The 26,914-nt window shown below is 36.5% G+C and overlaps 1 protein-coding gene across 5 annotated transcripts in view; it reads right to left on the reverse strand.

Moving 5' to 3' along the window:
• The window catches only part of FNDC3A (fibronectin type III domain containing 3A), a 145,749-nt gene that overhangs the window by 49,826 nt on the left and 69,009 nt on the right, over positions 1-26,914 (reverse strand). For 4 of the 5 annotated variants that reach the window (XM_072976219.1, XM_031684554.2, XM_072976221.1 and 1 more), the window contains one exon: positions 12,017-12,093. In XM_072976219.1, the coding sequence (XP_072832320.1) occupies positions 12,017-12,093 (77 nt within the window). Of the gene's footprint in view, positions 1-12,016; positions 12,094-16,131; positions 16,190-26,914 lie in introns of those variants that run through there. The other variant, XM_031684556.2, reaches the window with a different exon arrangement.

Here is a 26,914-nt window from a genome sequence, read left to right on the forward strand (position 1 = left end):
ATTATCATTTGTCTCAAGGTATTTTTTAATTTCAGCTTTGATTTCCTCATTGATCCATTGTTTTTACAATAACATATTGTTTAATCTCCATGCTTTTCTTTTTTTCTCCTTTGTTTCTCTGTTGTTGATTTCCAGTTTCATGGCATTGTGGTCAGTAAAGATGCTTGAGATAATTTCTATCTTCTTAAATTTGTTGAGGTTTCTTTTGTGTCCAAGTACATGATCGATCCTGGAAAATGTTCCATGTGCACTTGAAAAGAATGTATATTCTATTTTTTGGGGGTGTAAAGCTGTGAAAATATCCACCAAATCTAGTTTTTCTATTGTAGTATTTAATTTCTCTGTTGCCTTGTTTATTTTCTGTCTGGAAGATCTGTCTAGTGATGTTAATGCAGTGTTAAAATCTCCAACTATGATTGTATTCCCATCAATATCGCCCTTTATCTCTGTTAGTAATTCTTGTATGTACTTAGGTGCTTCTATATTGGGTGCATATATATTAACAAGTGTAATATCTTCATCTTGTATCACTCCTTTAATCATTATAAAATATCCTTCTTTATCTTTCTTTATGGCCTTTGTTTTAGAGTCTATTTTGTCTGATATCAGTACTGCAACACCTGCTGTTTTGGCTTTTCCATTTGCATGGAATATCCTTTTCCATCCTTTCACTCTCAATCTATATGTGTCCTTCTCCCTAAAGTGGGTCTCTTGTATGCAGCATATTGAAGGTTCTTGCTTTATTATCCAGTCTGCCACCCTATGTCTTTTGACTGGAGCATTTAGTCCATTAACATTTACAGTAATTAATGATAGATGTGTGTTTATTGCCATTTTGAACTTATCTTTGCAGTTGAACTGGTATATCCTCTTTGTTCCTTTCTTCTTCCTTTTGTGGTTTGGTAATTTTCCTTTGTATTATCATGGATTTTATTTAATTTTTGTGACTCCCTTGTAAATTTTTGACTTGTGGTTACCCTTTTTTGTAAATCTATTAACCTATACCTGTTTTTAATAAACTGATAATGACATGATCTCAAACCCATCCTACTGTTAAAAGAATTTAAAAAAGAAAGAAAAAAAAATTCTATATTTCCCTGCCTCCCTCTCCCATTCTCAGTGATTTGTATGTCTTCTTTTATAATTTCGTGTTTTCTTTATTTGTAATTCATGAGTTATCACCTTTCCAGTTGTGAGTTTCTCATTTCTGTAGCATCCTGCTGCTTTTCTATTTAGAATGGCCCTTTCAATATTTCTTTTAGCATGGGTTTAGTGTTGCTAAACTCCTGCAGCTTTTTTTTGTCTGTGAAACTCTTTATTTCTCCTTCTATCCTAAAGGATAGCCTTGCTGGATAAAGTATTCTAGGCTGCATCTTTTTTTCATTCAGGGTTTTGAATATATCTTGCCACTCCCTTCTGGCCTGTAGTGTTTGTGTAGAGAAATCAGCTGAGAGCCTTATGGGGGTTCCCTTGTAATTCACTCTTTGCTTTTCTCTTGCTGCCTTTAGAATCATTTCTTTATCCTTGACTCTGGCCATCTTGATTATGGTATGTCTTGTGTGGGTCTATTTGGGTTCTTCCTGTTTGGGACCCTCTGAGCTTCCTGTACTTGGATATCTGATTCCTTCTTTAAGTTTGGGAAGTTTTCAGTCATGATTTCTTCAAAAACCTTTTCAATCCCCTTTGATCCTTCTTCCCCTTCTGGGACCCCTATTATGCGAAGATTGGGATGCTTTATATTATCCCATAGGTCCCTTATGCTATTATCATTATTTTTTATTTGCTTATCTTGTAGTTCTTCTGAATGGGTGCTTTCTGTTACCCTGTCTTCTAGATCACTCATTCGTTCCTCTGCATTAACTAGTCGGCTTTGCACAGCTGTTAGATCATTCCTCATCTCTGTCAATGAGTTTACCCATTCTGCTTGGCTCTTCTTTATAGCTTCAATTTCATTTTTGACATATTTTATTTCTCTAAGCACTATCTCTTTTAATTCCTTCAGCAATTTCATCACTCCTTTTTTGAAATCTTGATCTAGTAGGCTATTGATGTCTATTTCATTGAGCTTTCTTTCAGGGGATTCCTCTTGTTCTTTTAATTGGGAAAGGTTTCTCTGCTTCTTCATCTTGCTCATACCTCTCTGGCACTGTGGTTTATGGAGTATCAGTTGTCTATTTTGGATCTTAAGGATTTTATCTATCTAATGCCTATTTAGGAATAGAACTTAGGAAAAAAAAAGAAGAAAGAAAAAAACGAAAAAAAGAAAAAATAAGAGAGAGAGAGAAAGATTTTTAAAAGAAGGGAGAAAGAGGGTTTGAAAACAGTGTATAATGAATAATAGAAGAGCGGGTTGAAGCAGAGTATTAATCGGGTGGAGATGTCCTTTTAAAACCTTTTAAAAAAAGGGGGGGGTGGGGAGATGAATATATGTGTTTGAAGCCTGTGTCTAATCAATAACAGGACATCAAAACCCAAGAGAAATAGAAATGAATTAAAAAGTAAAAATTAAGAGAGTAATTGAAAATAGAACAAGTAAAAACAGATTTAAAGCAACACAAAAGAAAAACAAAAAACAAACAAAAAAAAAGGGGTTGTCGGTGTTCTCCTGGAGTCTGTGTGCTTTTAATGTGAAGTCCTTCTGTCTTCGTCCTGTTTTGGAAGCTCAGCTTGTTTTCATAAGCCCTCTGTTGGCGCCCTCTTCTGTGGTGCTCCCAGCACCCGTCGGCAAGCAGATCGCACCTCCTCCTAACACGGGGTCAGATGCAGCTCTCCTCTGCTGCGGGTGGGCAGGTCACTGCCCCTTCGGATGCCGCAGTCAGATGTTGCAGACTGGCCAGGCAGGAGGGTGGGTCGTGCCCCCTCCCAGCACCTCGGTCAGGGGCTGTATTCCTACCCTACAGGCGGGGGGCCGCTCTCCCTCTGCCTGCGCCACCGGGTAGCTCCGCTGCTCTGTGGGGCTGCGTGCTCCGCCCTGGTCGGCGCTCCGCCCTGGTCTCGCTCCCCGGGTGGGCTCGGGGAAGACTGAGGGGCAGCCTCGTCCCTGCTCCGAGCCAAGACCCAGCTCCTTGTTTGTCTTTGTGGAGCAAGTTCTCTGAGGGACCAGGATGGAAGGATCCTATCTGCCCCGGGCTGTAGGCCCGTCTCAGTCTGGCCCTTGAGGCTGCTGAGCCCTTCGTTGTGGATGCAGGTTTCGCCTCTGCCCCCGCCTGGGTGCTAAGCGCCGGAGAATATGGCGGCTGTGCCTGGGCCCTGCCTCTCTTCCCCTGAAAAGTTTCCGCGGGTTTTCAGAGATGGGGGTATGCACCCTTCCCCCGAGAGCACCTCAACCTTGCTGTTTTATGGAGGGCCCAGGTTGTTCTGTACACCCACAGCTACGGCGCCCAGCCCCTTGCCGTCCCCCGGAGCTGTCTCCGTGCAGCCGCCCCCGTCCTCCGCCCGGCTTGTGCAGCCTGGCCCTGCCCGCTGCTGCCGGCCCGCGTCTCAGGCTGGGCGTCGGGGGGACACTCTGTGCCCCTTTAACTTAGTTCTGTCAGACAAGGGCTGCTCTGTACAGATCTGAGCCTTGGAGGCTCCCCCTCCGTCCCGCTGGCCTCTCAGTTGGAGAGGGGAGACCCAGTGAGCGAGCGCCAGTCCTCCTTTGCCGCTCCCTCCCCGCGGGACCCGTCCCGCGCTGCTTTGCCTTTTGTTCTTTCTTTTTTCCTTTTCTCCTACCAGATTTTTGGCGTCTTTATCTTTTGAAGAGGGCGATGATCTGTCGGAGTTCCGCAGGTGCTCTGGTTGGCTGAGTGGGTCTGCAGATGTGGGTCTTGGTGTATTTGTGGGAGAGGGTGGCTTACAAGCATCCTTTTACTCCGCCATCTTGCCTCTTGCCTCAACAAAAAATTATTGAGCCTAAAATCTCCATAGTGCTGAGAGTGAGAAATCCTGACATACCCTCATGTTTTAATAGGATTACTCTGGCTGCTGAGATGAGAAGAGACTGCAGGGCAAGGGCAAAAATGGGGAAACTGTTCAGGAAGTTACTGTAGAAATCTAGGCAAGAGATTAAGAGATGGTGGTGGCTTGGACCACAGTGGTAGCAGTGGAGGTGGTGAGAAGTGGTCCACATTCGGGCAGAAACAATAACATTAACAGATGATTCTATCAGATAAGTGTGAAGAAGATGTTTGGAAAGATGGTATTTTATTAATGGTGATAGGGAAAGCTGTAGGTTAGAAGAAATTATTTTTGGAGGGGGGACATTTGGAGTTTTAGGTTTTGCACATGTGAGTTTGGTAATTTGTACATGTGAGTTTGGTAAGTCTATACAAGACATCTAGGTGGAAATGTTGAGTATGCAGTTAGATATAGTAGTCCATGGTTCCAAAAACACTGGGAAAGGACAACCAAATGAGGCAGGAAGAAAACTGAGAGTGTGGAGTCTAGAAGTTTGGTTAAGTGTATCAGGAGGATCAACTTTGTCAAATGTTGCTGACAGGCTAAATAAGATGAAGACTACGGACTGATCACCAGATATAGCAGTGTGGAAGTCACTGGGATCCCAATGATAGCAGTTTTACTGTAATCACAGGGGCAAAGCCTGACTGAACTGGATTTAAGGAAGAAAGTGAGGAGGAGAATTAGAGCTAATAGCACAATTCTGGAAAGTTCTCCTGCAGAGAAGAATACAGGAATAGGGTGGTGGCTGATTAATAGTGGAGTCAAGAAACTTTAGAAGTTTGTTGTTTTTACTGAGAGCAATTACAACATGCTGATACACTAATGAGCATGATCCATCAGAGGGTAAGAAACTGATGACGTAGGAGAGACAGAGAAGAAAAATGCTAAGAATGATGACTTTAAGCGGCAAAAGGGAATGAAATCCCGGACTCCAGTAGGGGCACAGGATCTAGACAGGAGCAGGAAGGTTTAATCTAGCTGAAAAAAGTATGGGTTGATGGGATGAGAAGGTACAGTATGTCACTCCAGATGCTGGTAGAGATGTGGGGCTAGGAGTCTCAGGAAGGTTTCATTTGACTGCTCTCTGTGAACCTTTTCCCAGGCACCACAAACTCACTGATTTCTCCCTCTTATCGATTCTACTGCATTATTCTCTATTACTTGTTTGATATCCATAACACTGTAGGATTTGTTAATTTTCCAGATGCATATGTCTTACTCTATAACTTAATCGAAAGTTTCTCAAGGGACATGTATTAACTATTTAATCCTCAGAAACAATGCTACAAATAGGTAGTATTATTATCTCCATTTTTAGATGGGGAAACTGAGGTGTAGAGACGTTAAATAACTTGCTAAGGTCACACAGGTAGTAGGTGGAGGAGCTAGTACTTGAACTCAGGTTATCTGGCTTCAATTCTATGTTCTTACTCACTTTGCGGCACAGAATCCACAAATACCTGCCTTCTAGTGCCTTGTAAAATTTCACAAGCACAAGTGAGATCTCACTGATTAAAAAAGAAATGGCTAAATTACATATGAAATCAAAACCACTTTTCTCCTGAAAACGAACATTTCAAATATAAAGATAAGCTGAGGGAAGGGACATTGGGAAGTTATTTTTTAATAGGTTGTGAGAATGAATAAAATTAAGAGTCAGGAGGCCCTGCAGGGGCAGCTCTCACACACTGCCACTTGCTGCCCCTTGCTGCCCCTTGCAGACACTAGCAGGAATAAGCATACCAAGCATTCCCCACCAGGAGGAGCTTACTTTACACACCCCAGCAGGAGGCAGGAAGACTTTTCTCCTTGCCCAGCAACTGCCCAACCAAGTGAGAAGCCACCACAACTAGCCTAATGAGAAGTAGCCACAACCCTGAACTCTCTTTCCAATGGACTTTGCTCATAAATCACCAGTTCCCAACTCCCGCCTTTTTTCTATAAAAGAATGGTCCTCTTCTTTGAGTTTGGCATTAGCCTGTGGTTTGTAATAGTTAGCATGCTCTGAACTGCAATTCCTCTGCTACTCCTGAATACTCTCATTTTGCTGGTAAAATAACTGTGTATTTTATTTTTAAGGCTGCCAAGGTACAGAGTTTCAGTTTTGCAAGATGAAAAGAGTTCTGCAGATGTATAGTAGTGCAACAGTGTGAACGTACTTAATGTCACTTAACTGTACATTTAAAACAGTTGTGATGGTAAATTTTTAATGTGTATTTTACCGCAATTAAAAAAAAAAGCTAAAATGCAGAGATTAAAAATAAAAAAATAAATCAGACCAGGACCAAGCGAGTGTGGAGAACTCCACCACTTTAAGTAACCATCTGATCAGCCAGTGATTCAGAGTAAGGCCAGAGACCTTAAAACTATCTACTGAGTCTCTAGCCTCTGAGAAACAGCCAAGACATTGACTTTTACACAGACAGGGTACATCGATGGGGATGATTAAAATAAAATCAACAAGTTGTGAAAAGAAAAGAAAAAAGGTAAAATATAATCCCAATTAGTCTATGTTAATAAAAATAAAAGACAATGAGATAAAATAAAATAGATCAGCATAGTCTGACTACCTAACCACATATGCCACACAATTTCTAATTAGCCAAATTCCTGTTTTCTCTTCTTTATGGAACACAGACATAATTGAGAGAGGCTACAGAGAAAGGAGGCTGTGTTTACTGTTTGACATTTTATACTGTGCACCAGAAAATACATTCCATGACAAATCTGTTCTGTATGTTTTTTCTCCCCAGTATCTGGTACTGTACACGTAGCAAATTACAGATGCTCAAAAAATATTTGTTTAATGAAAGCTATGACCAGAGATAAATTCTATTAGTTCTACTTGAATGCCATATTTCCTTCCCTGCTCTTAACAACACTGAACTACTAGGGTTTTGTGCCTTCTTTAATTCCTACAACCTTTTACTTTTAGCAACATACTTCTATTGTCTCACCTGCAACCACTCCAACTTTAAGCTATTGAACAATAATATAGATATTTCTGGCCATTCATCCAACAGATATTCATTTTATATATCTAATCGTACACACATCTTCAGTAAGTGACTACATTTCTCTCCAGCTCTTACTGTGATGCTTTATCCTCATCTAAACCTCTAAGTCCCCCTATCTCCCAGTCTATTACACTGCTGCATGTGTTTCTGGCTGTTCTCTCCAGAAAAGACAGAGAAGATTGAGATCAGCCTGGTTTGTACACTCTGTAAAACTTACTGACCTCACTACTGTGTGCTGATATAAAGGCACAGTCAAATACCAAGCCAAACTTGAAGGTGTAATCTGAAACTTTTCATAAAGTTGATATAGGCTCTTCCCCCACATTATGATATCTGCAACCCCCTCCGTTAGGTACCCTCTCATTACGGTAACAACCCACATTCCATAAAAAACAGGGGAGCCATTACAAGAAAGGCAGGAGGAGAGAACTTTTTATTATCTTTCAGGAGTCCCATTCAGGTAATCTGTATTTTCTTGGTAATTCATTGTCACTAAAATATCAACTATTATTCTGTGTTGTAACGCCCTTAGGGACTGTAAGTTATTATCATTTGCTAGGAAATTAAGTTCTTTCTACCCTTGTCACCCTTTGTTTTCTGTGTCATCATTTGCTTTGTGTTTGAGTTTTACAATTTCTGTTTGATTCTCCATTTGACATCTCAGTTCAGCTGGCATATGTTTCTGCTTCTATGCAGTATGTCAATCTCTCACAAATCTCCCTCTTGTTAAACTGCAATAATAAAGTTCATTAAGGTTATGTCTAAAATTATGTTTGCAATTTTGTAATTAAAAAAAAGGCTAAAGGGAAATATACTAAATGTGTACAGAGAGTATCTCTGGGTTATAAGATTCAATGCAATTTTTTCCCTATCCTTTTACATATTTTCCAAGTTTCCTACATAATAATGATTAGAAAAATTATTTAAAATATACTGTATTTGTTCTTTATCACATATATGTCTCATCAGATTGTTAGCAAAATTAATATTCCTTTATATTTAAGTTTCTTGTGAACAGTTTCATTTTGCTTTATGCATATCATTTTAATTAGCTTTAGGTTTCCTTATCATATTGGACAGTATCTTATAAAGTTTCATGGTTAGTAAAAATTATTTTTTAAATGATCATCCATTTTTCTGATCCAACAATAAAAGTTATGCTTGTAACTAAAAAATCTTATGTCTGTAACTAAAAAGTCTGACTAGTCTCATTATTGCTGAGTAAAATGCTAAAGTATCAGGGCAATAAGGTATAAATACTATAAAATAAACAATACTGCAGAACTCTTGAATAAAAATGCTAAGGAAGTACAACTGGCGATTTTAATGCCAAGTTTGGGCTTTGCAGATTGCAAAGGAGAATCAATTACTCCCAAAGTAACCCAATGTATGATACCCTGACTGTTATTCTCAAAAACGAAGTTAGAATATATGCATGTGTTAATGATGAGTTCACATTTGAAGTGCTTCTTCATGGGGACATGTCATTAGTACAAACATAAAAAATTTAAAGGTTGATTTATCCTAGGGAAATCATGATTTCTTCATGTTTCTACTAATAAGTACTTCTGTTAAATCTCGATTTTCATCTTAAATAAAGATCTATTTATCTTTTGGATCTTTCATTTTTTGGCTTCAATATTCTCTTAGTAGTAGTGTTATTATTTCCTCTGTGGTAGAATTAAACAGACTCAATACTGGGTTTTAATTTTTGCAGTCCTTCCTTGCCTGACCAAACTTCTTAGGATGCATACATTTGCTGAATCCTATTAGTATGTACTGAACTACATGATCATACAGCAAAAACATTACTTGACCCTCTTTGGATCACTGGCCTTCAACAACAGATATACATAAGGCAGGGATGGAGGTGATTAATTCTGTTGCCATGAAGGGAGATCAGTGTACAAAAATCTAAAAGAAGACTGCAGATAACAGCTATTCATATGGATTTAAAGTGTGTGTGCTACTTGGTGCCTGCTGAGCCAAACATAACTTGCACTTTATTACAGCCATCTTTGTGTCTTAACATTTGGTTCAACCCCTAGCTTCTATATTTGCTAATATAATTATGCTTGGTTATGTGTCCAGTTTTGGACAATTATCAAGCTCTTAGTTGTGCCTAGAACTTGGCTCTTAATAAGTATTTTCCAACATCAGAAATCATGTATGTAAGGCAATGGGGGATGTATTTCAAAAGTGATGTCAAAATGTTAGACAGAGTCCATTATTACATTTGGGTACTTGAATTATTATAATAACGATGAGACTAGATTTTAATTTTTGGATTACCTCTGTGTACTTAAAACTGATACATTTCCTAGACATAACCTTAGATTAAGGCTGATTAATAGTTAATAATTAGCCTCACATAATCCTTCCAGTAAGATTATTGTTATAGTTACTTGGCAAATATTTACGAAACACCTACTATAATTGAATTACCACAGAACAAAAATAAATAATTAAAATACCTCTATACTATGCTCAAGGAACTTAAAATTTCATATAAGAAAGAATATATATACACACAATTATAATACCCAGTATCAGCACAAATAACTTGATCTAGGTTATCAAGGAAGGAGAGAATTTCAAAAGGCAGAAATGAGGGAAGGAATAACATTCTCCACGTAACAGTGTTAACAAAACCACGGAGAAAGAAAAACATCAAGTGAGCACGTGAGTAGTCACGTTTGGCTGCAAAAATGGAATGTGATTAGCTGTATCAAGAAAAGGGTACAAAGACAAACTAGAACAGAACTATGTAAGGCCTTATATGTCAAGAAACCTAGACTTCATTGAGTGGACAAGCCAATTAAGGGCTCTTTATGAGCACAGAAGTGAAAAGATCAAAGAAATAATACAGGAAGATTATTTCAGTGGCTCTTGGCCTAAAGATACAGAACCTCAACTTGGATGATTATTTGATTGATTTACTAATATTTATTGAGCCCATACTATATGACAGGCACTATACTCAGTACTGAGGAAATAAAGATGAATAAGAATCCTATATGATCTAGTCCCATTACCTCTCTGACCTCTTTACTTATTACTATTCTGCCTTAAGGCCTCGACGGTCTTCTTGTTGTTTCCAAGCATGTTCTATCGTCTTAGGCCTTTTGCACTCAGTATTTCTGTTTTCAGAATCCTCTTTGCCCAAATGAATGAATGGCTAACTCCCAACTGTCCTTCAAGACTTGGTGCAAATGTTACCTTTCCAATGAAGCCTAGTCTGACCACCCTATTTTAAAATGTAACCAGCTCTATTTTCTTTCTTTATTCCCCATATCACTTACCACTTAATACATTATATAATTTAACAATTTATTATGCTTATTGTTTGGTTTTCCCCTCAAGAATGTAAACCACAGAAGTACAGAGGTCTTTGCCTCTTTTTATTCAAACACCTAGAAGAGTGTCTGACATATATGAACTCAGTATGTATCTGCTGAACACTGTTGAGTATAGGAACTGTAAGAATTCACAATCTTCTCAGGAAGGAGGACTTATTACCTAAACAGTGTGATAAATTCATTAAAAGAGGGATATACATAATGTGCCATGAGAACCCAAGGAGAGACACCTGAAAAGGTTCAAGAAAAGCTAATTCTAGAAGGTCATGATTTAGTGAAATAAGGAGAGAAATTTGCCATAAGAATAAAAATAAAAGGTACTGTTAGCTGAGAAAATAGTAGGACACCCTATAATTGCACTGAAAGATTTTGCCTTAATCATCTTTATGTCACTAGAACCTAATACAGAGCTTGGCACATGGTGCCATTCAACACGTTTGTTAGAGAGAAAAGATCAAGTATAGTTTTTTTGTAAATGGAAAAAGGACCGACAAGGAGCAACCAGAGAAGCAGAAAGAATCAGACCAGCATTACTTCAAGGAATAGTGTCAAATGTTTAGAGGTCAAAGAGGATCAGGCTGGAAAAAAAGGCCTTTGGTTTGGTATATACCAGGGAGCAGATTTTTTAGTAGGGTGAAAAATGCAGAATACAGGCTTAGGGAGACAGTGTGCTAAACAAAAGTAGAAGTGGTGAGCAGATTATTCTTCTGAAAAGTTTACAAAGTCCTTTCAAATATGTTATCATCTTATCTTTCAGTGAGGATACTGAGGCTCAAACAAGTTGATCTGTCCAAGGCCATGTAGCCAGCAACGGTCTTAAACATGATATGGATTCAGCTTTTCTGACTCTAATTCTCATACCACTTCTATTCTCCCCACCATCACGGTCTTGTTTTACTGTCATTCGTATAGTGGTGGGCTTCACAGAGTGGGCAGTGAATCCACCACAATATCCTACCAACATTGGTATCATGGGGGAGGAGGTAAAAAATGGCCTGAAGAAAATTTCAAGTATAAAAATTCAGTGCTAGGATAAGAAACTGGATGGAAGAAATGAGTGCGGACTACATACAATCTCAGTAGCAGAAGACAGTGAACACCAGTAGATATAACAGTTTAATTCAGTTTGCCTGTGCAAGTAAGCTAGCTATACTTTTTTCTTTAAGCCAGAGCTTCCCAACTGGTATGCAGGGAAGGGCTACAAGTGTGCAGTGATATTGATTGCCTTAGTCTTTAGTGCTGCAGTTCTAAATTCTCTTCTGTTGACCACAATGTGCCATACAATTATCATAGGTGTCACTGAACCACTGTAAGAATAAAGTTGGAAGCACTGTCTTGGATTACTCTTAAACAAATGATTAACTTAAAAAAGTTAGTGTAGGTACCTGTAAACCATAAGATATTACTTATATCATTCACATATTCAGAGAGAAAATACTCTAAAATTCATTCTCTATTATAATTTAACACCCAAAGACAAGGCCAAATGATGAGTGATGCTAATTTTTTTTGAGTGATGCTAATTTAATTTTTCCTCCTTTCCAAATATACTAAATGTACTAAAATATTTTGAAATAGATTTACCAAAGATATATTGTCCTGATAAACTTCAGCACTTAAATGGTACTTTTTATCTGAATTAAACAGTAACATTACAATCATTATTATGTAGATATAAAAAGAAAAATAACAAAAGCATACCTGTGGGGCATATCCAGGAGGCACATAAATAGGAGGCACAGAACCATTTGGGGACATCATTGGAACCTGAGCAGGACCTGAATGGGTCACAGAAATGATGTATTAATCCAAGATTACTTAGCAAGGTAAATTGAAACCCATTTGAATTGTACTTTGAATTCTTCATCCAAACTAACACTCAAACTAAGAGTGACTGTATTTCTATGAAAAGAAATCCAGATGCTTCACCTGTTATATAGGAGAAAAGGTTATCTTGTCAAGTGCACTGATTGCTTTTTACTTGCAGTTGTGTTTCTCAAACTCGTCAAGTGATCATAATAGTCACTGAGGTATCTCTTTAAAACACACAGATTTCAAAGCTCTCCTACAGGTTCTTATTTAGTATGCTTACAGTAAATAGAGGTCTTGAATCAGCATATATACTTCAAATATCCCAGGTAATTCTTAGACTCGTGCAAGTTAAGAAACACTGACCTATGACACAACATTGTAAAATTATTATAAATCAATAAAAAATGTTGAAAAAAAAAGGAACACTGACCTAGAGGAAAATCAAACTAAACTTTGCATATAAAATCAATGAAAAATATAGAAGGCAAAATTTTGAAAAGCAATAGGAAAAATCAAGAAAAAGTCAAGAGGGAAAAGCAGTAAGAGGAAGAACAGTTAGAAATTCGGAACTTGCTTAGTTAGGGTTAAAAGCCTCTTGTGTAATGTGTAACTCATGTTTGTGAGGGGTTGAGAACAAAGTCAGAAATTATGTGTGTATATTTACCCAAGGAAATTTTTTTGTTTCTTACCCCAAACAGTTCTTAAAAACAAACAAACATACAAAACCCTCACCTTGTCATACTCTGCATTAAAAAAATTTTTTATAGTGATATCCTTTCTAAACAACTTTAAAAATATTATCTCTTGTCTGCCTTCTCCTAATCAGGCACTCCTAGAAGGTGTGTTTTATTCTTTCTAGGAACTAAAATCTTACTTGTTTTACGTAACTTAAAAAAAAAGCATATCTTACCTTCAAATCCTTTTTCCCCCTGTAACTTTAGACTGCATTGTTCCCTCACCCACTAGTTTTTAATAAATTGAAATGAAACCTTCTCAGAGAGCTTTACTCATTTCTAAGGAAATAAAGGTACCCAAGAGTCTGATAAAGAATGTAATGGAGGAACAGTTCCCTTTATATGTAGATTTCAACCTGCAGAGTACATATATTTGATCTCAGTCATTAAAGAAACCGAGGAAGAAGAGATAAATCATAGAACAAAAAAGAAATAAATTTCACTGGTATCATTATACATACTTCAGAAAAACAGAATAAAGAGCATGGAGACTACAGCAAATAGAAATTACAGCCACTCTCCTCTTACTAGGGGAAGAGGAGGGGTGAGGACCAAACAACAAAGTAGTGGTAAAGGTAGGGGGAAGAAGGAGAGAGGTAGGGGAGGAAAGAGAATGTAGGAAAAAGGAGGGTGTGGGAGGGGAAATAAACAGTGGTATGGAAATAGGGAAGAGAGGAGAGTGAGAAAGGAGGAAGGAGGGGAGACAGTACAGGCAAGAGTAGCAGGAGCACTGGAAAAGGAAGAGAAATAGGAGAAAGGAGAGAATAAGAGAGAAGACAGGAGGAGAGTGAACAGGGCTGGAAGGAGGGTGAGAAGGGGAGGGGAAAGAAAAGGGTGGAAGAATGGCGGTGGGGTGGGAAGGAGGAGGGAAAGAAAGAAGAGGCAGGAAGGGGAAGGAAGAAAGCAGGAAAAAGCCTCAAGTGGTTAAGAGGAAGTAAGGAGTGATGTCTATGTGGGCAGACTACCAAATTATGCTATATATCACTACAAAATAAATTTTCAACAAAACTCTTCCCATCCAAAACAAGCCCACCAAATATATGAAGTTTTTCCAGAACATTACCTTACAACAGCTAATTATATAGATAATATTAACTTACTATGTACCAGGCCTTTAATGTAATTTTTTCTCCTCATAATCATTCTATTAGGTAAATGTTATTATTACTCCTGTTATCGAGATGTGAAAATTGAGGCAGAGAGGTTAATATTAACCAAGCAGTAGAACTAGGATTCAAAACCAGGGAGTTTCATTTCTAAGGCTATATCTCTACTATGTATTTAGTAAACATTAAAATACTATGCATTTTTGTCAACGGATGTAATTTGAGCCTTAAGAACTATGCTCTTATGCTTCTAAGGAAAACCAAGGCCTTATTATCTTCATTTACTTGAAAAACAAGAGCGAAACGAAGAACAAAATTTCCCTACACAGAAACTAACATTATCTATAAATTTATTAAATAAGACTTGTGAGGTGCTTTATAGCTCTAGGCAAGAAAGGCTTCATTCCAAAACTCACCTTTTAACTTCTATATGGTGGACTCAAGAAAAAAAGACAATGGTTTTAAACTAATGTTGGTTTACTTCTATTAGCTAATTTATATAAAACTACAGTATATTAGCTTTCTGAACCCTGAGAGCTGGTTTAGAAATTACCCAGAATATGTGAAATTTAGCTGGGAATCAGAAAAAGAATTCACTGAAAATCATATTAGTAATCTTAATAAAGGAAATTATTTTGTTGAACTTCTACTATATATGCCAGAGATGTGGTTCCTCACACATTCTGTCAAATCTAATCCCTATTTCAAGTCATCAGAACAGGTTTTTTATTCCTGTTTTTCAGCCAACAGAGTAAAAAATAAGTTACTGCTGATTACATTTAAACTTGTAAAACTACATAACTGCTTCATGTTGCCCTTTGTTTACTAAAAATTTGAATATATAAATACTATGTAGTTATAATTCAAACCATACTGTACTTTGAAAGACGCTAAAATTGTTTATAATTTAGTAGTACAAAATTCTACTTTATCCTTTAATTATATTTAAGTGTGATAATGAAGAGAGAACAAAACAAACCCAATCTAAAATAAACCATCAGTAAATCCATTACGAGTTGCAGTCCAGAAATAATGATTAACTCATTCCCCTATGAAGTAATCATTTCACTCTAGCAAGTGAATTTTCTTATCCTGAGGCAGAAATGGTACAAGGTTAGATTTTTTAAAAAAGACAATTCATAGATATCATTATTTAATATTTAAAATACTGGTGTGAAGTAACGTTCAATACTGAACACAAACTGCCACCATATAAACATAGTAAATTAAGTATCACATTTAAAACTGCAATATTTACAGCACCATTTCTGTTGCTATTCCTGTCTATAGCAGCAAGACTCTAAAACCTTGCATACTTAATGCTGCAAATATTCAATTACCTCCTTAGTTCCAACAATACTTTTTAATTTAGAGTACTGAGAGATTAACTATGAACCCTGATTAAAGGCAGCCAGGTGATTCTGTCCCAATGAAGAAGCTAAAACTGTTACATATTGTACCATATTGTACATCTGTTCAGCTATTATCTGAACAACTATAGATACCTCTAGTGGCTCCTTAATAATCTACATGATCTGAGCAAAATCTACCCTAAACCATACAGCTATTGATTTTTAAGGGCATATTTCCTTCTCCAAAATCTTGCAGAAGAGTAAACAATTCTTTTCACCAATTGTCTTAAGAAATTTGAGAAGCCTCTCACCTCAATTCCTTAAAAAGTGCTGTCAATGATTTAAAAGACAGTATTTTATCTAGTACTTTCTTTATTAGTAACTTATTAATAATCTTCTTTATTAGCATACATTCACAGTTGAGCTTTTAAAAAAACGAAATTAGAAATTTGTCTGAGTTTAAATTCTTAAAATGCAACGGCCTGCTGACGTGCCACACGTTCTCTTTACAACCAGGCTTTCACAATGGCTTCCAAATAATCTGATGTCAGTTTTCAGATTTTAGTTGTAAAAAGAAAAGCCTAGTAAAGTAAAAGCGCTGGAAAGGAAGATTCTGTGGAATATAAAATCAGCCCAACTCTATTAAACAGAGTCTGATCTTTTTGTAACTACACGGCGACAATTTAAAATATTTTTACAGCGACAGATCTGGCATCTATTGAAAAAAACACACAGCATGACTTTAGATTAATACAATGCTTTCTATGTTTTAAAACAAAAGCAGAATGTTCAAAACAGTCAGCAAATCTTACCACTCATTTTGTTTTTACAGTAGCAGCAGAGAACAAGAAAATCCAACAAGGAAACAGCGTAGTACACGTTAACAGCTTTAATTGGAGAACGGCGGCTACTTTTTTTTTTTTTTTTGGCAAAGCTATGAGAGGAAAAGATCCTTTGACCGAGTCACGTGACACCTATCACATGACCTGCTGTGACCCGCGGAAAGGGAAAAAAAAAAAAGCAAACGTTCTTGCTGGCAGTGTTTCTCCGATATAGTAAATGATTAAATGATTTCTACTGCTGCTGCCTTCAATTTGACCATTTTTTCAGACTCCCTTATGAACAAATGAAAAAGCTCATCAAAACATACATGCAGAACTATATAGTTGATGTAAAATGATTCTCTTTGTTTTCACTTTCCTCTGATAACATCATGGGCACTGTGTACTAACTGAAATTTTATTACCCAGCCAGTTGCTTTTCATTTAGAGTTTAGGATACATATAACACTAATTGAGAAGATTAGGTCTGAAATGCCCTCCTGTAACTTTACCCACTCTCCATACTCAACCCTCCATAGGAATGCCCACAGTACACAAAAGAACTGTCTATAGAATACACAGGCTTGGTCAATGTGTTCCTCAAACATGGGATTTCTATATCAGGCTGGTATTTAACCTCTCAAGCTAATAAAGACTACCACTTTCATTGCTGGTTTTTCTTTCTTTTTATTTTTTCCTGATTTTGTTGTCGTTTCCAAAGATCTAACCTGGACATCAATACAGATACTTGGTGATGGCATTCTCACTCATATCCATATCTGAAAAGACAGATCATAATGCAGGCTTAACACTGTACTCAAGCATGTGTGGAACCCAGGAAGGAGACTAGAGATGTTCAGTTACAAGGGAGGGGAATGAGACAGTAAGAACTTTTGGGGGTCTTATTACTTTATGGTGGCTGTTATGTAGTTAAGGACATTTATTAATAGCTAATACAAATATACAGGTAATGATAATGATTGTGATTTGTAACAAGCTGCACAGTGGAAAGAAAATGGATTTTGGTATCAAAATACGTAAGTTTTAATAACAGCTTCAATATTTGTTAGCAAGGCAATTTATTGCTCTTCTGTGGTCTGTTTCCTTCTGTAAAAAGGTTAAAAGAATCAACCTCATAGCACTGTTGTGAGAATCAAGTTAGATCAATTTAATGTACCAAGTACACTAGTTGGCACCACTCAATAAATGATACTATTATAAGTAAAAGTATGATCACTATATGTTTTCAAAAATAATAATTACATATACAGGGCACTATTCAGGGTTTTACGTGTGTTAACTCACTTACAGTCCTTACAATAACTTAAATAGGCATCACTTATAGGTAAGGAAATTGAAGGAGAATGCAGTTAAGTAACTTGCCAAGGACACACAAAGAGGCAAAGCCAGGATTATCTAACAATAAGGCAAAAACCACGTTCAAAGGCCCAGTCTCCCCAAAAGGTGGAAAGAACTGGCAAGGGATAACCTGGAGCAGTGAGTTTCAATAAATACATGCCAGATACCCTGGAGGAGATAAGACACTAAAGGACCATTCTCACAAGTGGGGAAGGGTAATTGTTACCTTCTAAGTTCCTACTAAAAGGCAAGGCTGCCCCGAAGAGCATGGCTTAACAGCAAAGTCTCCTGGTCTTAACAGAATCTCCTCATAAATGCTGGACTCAGACTCCCAGTAAATCCAACCATGCCTCTCATCTTCAGCCTCTAAACAAAAAGCAAGCCCCTGCAGCCCACTTCCTCATTTTGGCTCACGTTCTCACACAGCTGTGTTTCCATTTCTTGACTCTTTCTTTAACTGATCTCCTTCTCAATTCTTTTCATTGTGCTCACTAGAACCTTTTCCCTGTTATAAATAAATTCCCTTCTATACTCAACCTTTTCAGAGAACACCTGTTCATGTGCTTTCTTTAAATGAAACCTGTTTCTCCAGCAACCACAGGGAGCAGAGGCTTCCCATTCTCTTCTGAGGCAGTCCTCAGATACCCCAAGACTGCTTCCCATGACCACTGTTGTTTCTGTTTCACGCTTAAGTTTCTTTTTCCTTGAGATTATGTCATAGGAATGTACTACCCTCTACCCCTTCTCACTGCTGTCATGCTCAGTCCTCATTTATTGAGAACTTTGGCACCACGTTCACAGTGTTTTTCCTCTATTCCAACTCTTGCCCATCAGCACAATGACTTTATGTCCAAAAAACCCCTAACCTCAACCTTTTTTTGAACTCTCCTCTTCCATTATTTTTAGTAACCCAGGTTCAAAGACAAATCTTGGAATTTATCACTTAGAATTCCACTATCTCATCTTTGAAATATTAAACTTTCATGTTTCAGATTCTGGACACCATATCTATCTTTCATCACTTCAGTTCTCTTTCTTCTACAACATTTAGTCTTCCTTATAATGATCTCCCTTTTCTCCTGATCGAACACTACCTTCAGGGTCTGATTTTCTTTCCCATCTATGCCTTCCTTTTACTTCCCCTCCACTAGAAATTCCTAATTTTAATCAGTCAGATAATTATCTTCTCTTTCCATAGACTGGAACTGTAGAAATCAAATGGTACTCAGACTGACATGGTTATTAATTCAGTTATACCCAACCTTAACTTAGCCATTAGCATTGCTCAGGAATCTTTCCAGGCATTTATCCCTGGTTAACAACTTACTCTGTTTTCAGAGTGATTATGAGAGAGCCTCACCACTCTTTTAAAGACCTTCCCCAACCCAACCTCAACTACTTATCTCAGTATGAAACTGAAATTTTTCAATGTTATTTACAAACTTTTCTTACCTCTTTCTTCTATTTTCAGAAGAATCATTGTTCCTTCAATATGTCCAAGCTATTCTACTCTTGATCTGATCTCCACTTCCTCCTCTACTGGGTCTTTGCCTTATTAGTCATTTCTGTCCTGTTCAGTATTTTCAACTGCTTCAGTATTTTCAACTGCTTCAGTATTTTCAACTGCTTTCAGTATCCTTCTAACAAGACTTAGCTCTATACCTTTACTATCCTCAACTATCCACACAATTGCCACAGAGTTCTATTGCCCAGGATTAGTGACAGAGTCCATATTTCCAGGACCCTTCAGTTATAATAAGGAAAATATAAGTTAAATGTATTTTACGTTTCCTAAAGAACTTGTTAATTCAAGAATGTGCATTAAACAATTTTCCCATAGAAATAAACAAAGTGAGAGGATAATTGAGAACACCACAATTATAGGAATGCATTATACAGCAATGAGCGTATTTTTCATTTTTCCTTTTGTACCTGATTATATGACAATTTTAACAAACTTAAAATACCCCTGCTTTTTATTTTCACAACACTGTCTCAAATGTTTTGCAGAGGGCTCTCTTAAATTAGGAGCATGGCATGTCACAGTAATCATATGGACTTCTTGGTAACATTTTAACACATTATTAACATTTCTAAACTACTGATTTTTGGGTAGACTTGTCAATATAGCACTATACTTGGGTGATGTTGTTTATAAGCACTTAGTGGGTACTAGACACTGGTCTACTATACAGATACTAACTCGTTTAATCTGCATAATATCCCTATGAAGTAGAATAACTATTATTTCTATTTGATAGCTGAGGAAACTAAGACAAAAGAGGTTAAGTAAGTAGCTCGCAGTCACAGCTAATAAGCGATCAATATAATTAAGTGACCTAGCTCTGAAATCCATACTTTTCACCATGACATTATGTTACCTCTGTTGTTTAGGATACAATATTACAAATTATAAAATGAATGAGAAAGTTGCAGCACAATAATACTAAAATTCACTTAAAGATAAACCACAAATAGAGAAGCAATGAACATTTGAATAGAAGATCCCTCCACATAATACACCCCAAATATCTGTTAGTTACATATAATGGTAACAAAGCAAAATGTACCTAAATTATTTCACTGAAATTACTGAGAAAATTCTAAAAATTTCTAGTAAGTGAAGGGTATCATATGGAAAACAGCAAATTACTTAATAACCAAACCTATTCCAAAATATAATTTAAGGAGATTTAAAAGACATACACAGCACTAAAACCAAAAGCTAAAAAAAAAAAAAAAAACTAAAAAACTAACCAACCAAACAACCAAACAAAAAGAAACCAAAACAGATGACAAACTGAAGAAAAGGGAAAAGTAACATAGAGAAAATTAAGACAGAAAAAAATAATATAAGGAGTAAGGCTGGTATTATGCCCTTTCTAGAGTTGGGCCACGAAACATCTCCGATTTGTATGAGCTGAAATGTGGTTAAGATATCAAGGACCAACACTGTCAAGCTAGTCCTCATTTTCTGTAGCTCAAGTACATCTCAAACTGCCATAGAGCATGGTCACAGAGATTTGGTCTGAAAAAGACTAAAGAAGGTATAAGCTAATGCTGACTTTTGCCATATGTGAAAATTAATAAAGCATCAATAATGTTAAATTTAAGCAATGTATCCTCAAAAATAACTACTAGTTGCAAAATGAACAGCTAAGCCAGTAAGAGAGCTGTATCAACTGATTTGCAGAAAGGGATTATTAGCTATGAGGCAAATTAAAAGTTGGAAGAGTCGACTTTGATTTTATAAAGTTCTTTTTGGCAATAAATAAGATCAGTTGCTTATTAAGGCTGCTCTTAAATTGTAATAATAAGTCCAGGTCATTTGCATGTCAGAAACTTTAAGAGGAAGACTCATTCAGCTCAGCAAAAAGTGGTTTCAAATCATTAAGATGTCAATTTAAAAGAACAGGGCTGTGAAATAATGTCCCTCTTCTACTCCTCTACAAATAGATTTCTAATCCTCCAAAAGACTGACTCTGACCATGACAGTGATCCTGATTCCTGCGGCAGTATTAAGGTACAGGTTCTGAGTAAGAATCTAAAGAATGTATGTTAAGCTTATGCGGCTCAGGCTGTAACTAGTGCACGTCCATAGAGTCAAGGGACCAAGGAAAGGTTAATGAAATCTGTGACTAATCAAGTGCTCTATGGGAAGGAGTCTATTAAAGGGGAGTGGCTGACGATGATATATGCAAATAATCTCAGGAAGATAAGGGAAGCAAAGATTAGAACCTGCAACTTTTTTCTTTGGTACAAATCAAAACTTGTTTATACTGTCTCGCTTATTTGCTTGCCCATGTTTTTCCTTTTTCGCCTTTCAGGGGCCTTAGTCACCTTACAGATCCAGCCACCCAGTAGCATTTTCTTTATCTAAAATTTCCTTCTTTACATATATTAAGGTATCAATTTAACGAACGTTTTACTCTATATGATGCATGCCAATAGGAAACAAATGTGAGGATCATCCTAAGACCAAGGCATGTTTTGAACTGATTGGGTTGTGAGGGTGGCTGGGGGTTAGATACTAGACAGGGAATGGTCAATTCAGACATCTGTGTTCAATGTTTAGATTTATGTGCCAATAAAATTTCAAAACAAATTCTGGGGACTCATTAAGGTAACCCCAACTTTTTTATGAGACCAAATAAGGACACTAAAAGGAAAGAGGAAGGAAATGAAGGACAGGTGGAAGAAAGTCTATCCTATATTATCACATCATTTCATAAAGAAAAGATACTCAAAACAGAAGGAATTTAACTTCAGAACTTGGAAAGTCTTTAAGGCAAATAAATTTAGCTTAACAGGTAACAACTACATTATCCTTATTTTTGCATTTCCTAGACTGGTGAAACGTCCCCAAATCTATGGACAAGAATTTGGGAATAAGTCTTAGTAGTAAGAGAGAGAAGAATTTGTCCTCAAGGCTGGCTAGTGCTAGCTCTGGTGAGGGAAGAGCGAGAAAACAGAGCAGAGGTAGGGCAATCATATTATCATCACCTAATCTAGAATACTTCTGAAAAGTGAAAGAGGTAGCTGAAAAAAAAATTAAAATTATATAATTTGGAATTATTCTTTACTGATTGACAAATTGCTTTTATTATATTGAGGAATAGGAACAGGAGTTTTAAAAAAATATTTTAAAAATAAAATGCTTTATTAAAACACATATGCAAGTACAGTAAAGAATATTTTACAGATTTTTTTAAATTGAATATTTGAATACTAAAGAGTAGTATAAGAATAATTATTTAGTACATATCTATGTATTTTAATCAATTTGTTAGCTGTATCTATCTGTCTCTATCTCCACATTTAACTGAAAATTTTTTTCAATGTAGTCATTTTAAATTTTTTCACAGAAATGCCTGCAACTGTTGTATTTTATGGTTAATAAATTTGAAGTTATTCATTCCTTCACTTGACTCTTTTCTATAATATTTAAGACTATGATGTTTATATTAAGAAAATATTCTGATTCTGAGGTTTGGTAAGCTGGGAGCAAATTCTGTTCAGTGGAGGATATTCTCAGTTCTATTTTTTTTTCTTATTGTAACATTCAAATATTTTCACTGGTATTATAATACTTTAAAATATTTTTACAAACAAAATTCACTGAATTCTCTATATGATTTTTTGAAAGCTTCACCAAAGTTACTTTTTTTTTTTAGCTCATTTTTGCTGAAAGGGCCTACTGCAAAATAAAAAAGCACTGCCAATAATAAAGTTACAGATTTATATAATAAATGACAAAACCATTCAGACTATTTTTAATATATTCTGGGGCAGGGATATTTAAATTTTATTTCCTGCATATTGTTTCACATTCATCTAACCAATATGCGTCTCACTGATCCCTCCAATTGGTGGCCTGGTGACACCAAGTGGCTATCAGGGGCATTAGCAATCACCACCAGCAGGAGTCTAGAAGTAGTCTGCAGTCCCTAGTCTTCTTTATCTAAGAGTACTTTGCTCTACTACTAAGTACCTTAACTACTATCTTTGATTTGCTTCTGGCAAGGGTCAGGGAAAGAGAAATGGTTTATTCTGGTTGCCTTTAAGTTTAATCACCGGCTAAAGTGAAAACAAGAGATGGGTAAACTGCTTGCCTAGAGGAGATTGTGGCAAAGCTGGAAATACAAAATGATGGCTGATGGTATACATCAGAGCTTATTTTTAATGGAACTAGTAATTACACTCTGTCAAAAATGAAAAGTCTGGGACAAATGTTAAACCGGTTAGATACCAAGATGAGAGGCATAAACTGGGACTGCCCTAGACAAAAATGGGATACAAGGCCATCCTATTGATAAGAGCTGCTTATTTGTTAAGGCTACAAAACACCTGGCAGCATTTATTCACATGAGGCAGGCAATTAGCATAGTCCTTGGGTCTAGGAATTTAACAAGCTGGCGATCGTAATTCGGGAACAGAATGAGACAGGAAGTTACAAAAGAAAGAAACGATCAAGGTTATTATTATTCACTGCTTTAGGGGCTTTTCTTTCCCTTGAAAATTTATTTTTCATTTTTAAGGTTGGATAAAGCAGACTTTCAATCAGGGGCCTAAGTATGATTCAGAATTATAGGGGATTTCATTTATTTGTATACAGATAATTGAAAATTTCTGTAATTAGATCTGCTAAGTATTTACATAGATCAGCGATAATAAGCACACTAAGTAGAAAAAGGGTGAAGAGTGACTATCATATTATGGTTAGAATCTACCTCTAGCACTAAATCGAACTGTATATAGATAGAAAACTTAAAGAAGATATGTTTATCAAGCACCTGCTTCTAAACAAGAGTTATTTTTAGTGCTCTTGTTTAGGAAGCTGCAAAGGCTCTGGTATTACCATGCATGGAAGCAGCAGGTTGTGAACATTACTATCTTTAGTATCAGTCTAATGTGAACAACAATGAATCATTCTTTGTTATCCAAGTAGGAAACAGTGCTTGGGATTTACTGCAGCACATTAGGTTAACTATGTCTCACTAACTGCACACCCACATGCTGACATCACACAGGCAGTGATATGGATCAATGACGCAAATCCTGTCAAGAACAAACATTAAGGCCACAGGGGTTGAAAAAAAAGTGCCCACATGACAGGGCAGACCAGTCATCCAACATGCACAGACTGCATTATATCAGCATTGCTGATGTTGAAAAGGGTTGTGTTAGATTCTTTTTATATAATAACTAAGGTTTTTTACTTTAATTATAGATTTCCCACATACAGACTCTATATTTATCTTTAAGTTTCCTCATAGCTTCTGTGGTTTAAGGTCTGGACCTTTAGAAACATGTCTTAAGGCTCCACCAGCCCTGTGAATTATCTGGAAAATGGCCTCTGTAGCCAGGATCTTTAGACAAATCTTTGGAAGAGAATGCCACCATTGATTAAGCATTTTATATAGTATGTTGTGCTTGACAAACAACATTTAGATTTAGATTTACCACACTGTGGCCTCAAAACATTGCTACCTCAGAGTCTTCTTCTATTGTTACCTCGTTCTTTGAGCTTTTACTGTTTTTAGTTTTATTGGCATCAAAATATTAATTTTTATGGTTACAGATAGGTTAGAGAAGATGGCTTATTATAAGTAACCATCTACAAGGTTTCAAAGTATCCTCACCTTGAATTACATGTTCCTGCCTGGAATTAGAGATTTCCTGTCCTTAACAGGAACATAACCTATCCCTGGAGGCTTGCCACAGAACATTCACATCCTGCTGTAGGTTCTTCTGAAAAGAAACAGGGTCTGCGCTTAAAACGTTACCCTTCCTTCTAGTTACGTTTTTCTCAAAGACTATCACTTCCCAGGAGAACTCGAAAGCTGGAAGGAGAGGTGTTTTATTCTATCATTATTCTGACAGAATCAAACTAACATGCTCTCAGGCACCTGCTTTCATGTTGTTTCCTTAACGAGTGTTGTTTCTTATGAGAACTTGAAAATAAAGAAGGAAAAGCAAGGGTTTACCCTCATCCTAAGGTTGATTAGTTTTTTTAAACTGTTAATCATCTGAAAGAAATACTTGGAAAACATAGAAATTACTGAGATAGTTGTCTTCGTAGTTTGTTTTGAGGGATAATCTTTAAATCTAGATTTTCCATAGCAGAAACCAAAATGCTATTTCACAGTTGAAAATATTTCTGTACTTTTCACTGCACATCAATTTTCATCAGGAGACTGAATTGCAAGGTCTTATTTTTCTCTATCATGATTTATATATTTTGATCATCTGCTATTAGCTTCTATTTTACCCTACTCATTTTATTTCAACCTTCTCAGGGGCAAGTCCCTATCAGCTAACACAGTCTTAAATGGAAAAAAGGAGATTAAAAACTCACTGTGTTGATGGCATGCTAAAGACTTCAAAGAGTTAGGAAAAAACTCCACAAAGTCAAAGACAGACAAAAACAGAGGCATTGTCTCCCTCTCATTCTCTTCAGGTTCAAACATTACCAGACTGGGAAGTAGAATCTTGTTTATGTAGATCATTTATGATAAGATTAAGCAGCGAAAGGTAGAAGACAGGGCTTTTCCCAGGCGCTTTGCCTGTGGCTATGAAGCATTTTGAAGATATTTAGATTGCAGGTTTGAGGCTTTCATTTTCAACCCTGTCCCACAGCTATAATTTCCCTCCCCAAAGCAATCATTCTTTGTTTCTTATAAATCTTTTCTGAGGTATTCTATGCATACAAAAGCAATTATGTGTATATTCTTTTAAAAATATGTGTATATTCTTTATGTGATACTATACTATACACAGTTCTGTACCTTTATATTAATATAGCTTAGAGATCTTTCCATATTGGTCCATGCACAGGCTGCTTTAATCTCTAAAGGATGCATGGTACTCCTCTGTAACAACGTATCATAATTTATTTAACTATTCCCTTATTGGTAGATACTCAAGTTATTTTCAACTTTTTGCTATTATAAACAATGCTGCAATGAATATCTGTATAAATAATCTTACAGATATGTCAGTATGTCTGCAGGATGAATTATTAGAAGCGGGATTGCTGTGTCAAATTAACATTTTTGAAATTAGCAAACCTTGATGTTGGTACTAATATATATTCTCACAACACACCCTCACCAGCAGTTACCGAACTTTCTGATATTTGCCAATTTGAAAGAGGAAAACAATGTCTCTGAGTAAGGTTGAATATTCATATTAAATGTTTAAGAGCCACTTATTTTTCCTCTTCTGTGATTTGTCTGTTCTTGGCCCTTGCCTATTTTTCTACTGGGTTTGCAAGGACTCTTTGTATATTTAAGAAGTTAGCTCTTTCTGATAAGCTGCAAATATTTCTCCTATTTCTTTGTCTTTTATCTTTATGTTGCTCTTTCCTCCCTGCTCCTTTCCCAAGAATGTAATATTTATATTCTTGGATACTAAGAGGATAGACTAGGGTGGTATTGGGGATGAGTATCAAAATGTTACAAGTTGGAAGCTAAAACTCAACAGTTTGCACAAAGACAGTGTTTTTGAAAATGCATTTTATAAAATCTGATTTCATAAGGTGTCTCTAAAAAAGGATTCAATGTTCAGAAGAATTTAGAACATGATGCAAACAACAAACACTTTCTTGAAAACTCATGATGAATATTATTAGCATGGTAGTCTCTTCATAATTTTATATAAATGTTCACTGAAGATCCTAGCCTCGCCTTATCCCAGCTATGCTTTGGGAAAAAAACAGAAAGGTTTATGCCGAGGTTAGATCGCTTAATTGGTACTTCCCTGAGTCCAAATTGTGGTTGCAGTTATTACAAGGCTAAAATAAGGTAAATCTCTGTATATCTGTAATTCAGATATACAGAGATTTATCCTGCTCTTCTCACCAGGAGATCCTTCTAGTGAAGCTAACTTTAGAGTCTGGTTTTTGTTTTTAATA

The sequence above is a fragment of the Vicugna pacos genome, chromosome 14 (genome assembly GCF_048564905.1).
Source record: "Vicugna pacos chromosome 14, VicPac4, whole genome shotgun sequence".
NCBI classification, from domain to species: Eukaryota; Metazoa; Chordata; class Mammalia; order Artiodactyla; family Camelidae; genus Vicugna; species Vicugna pacos.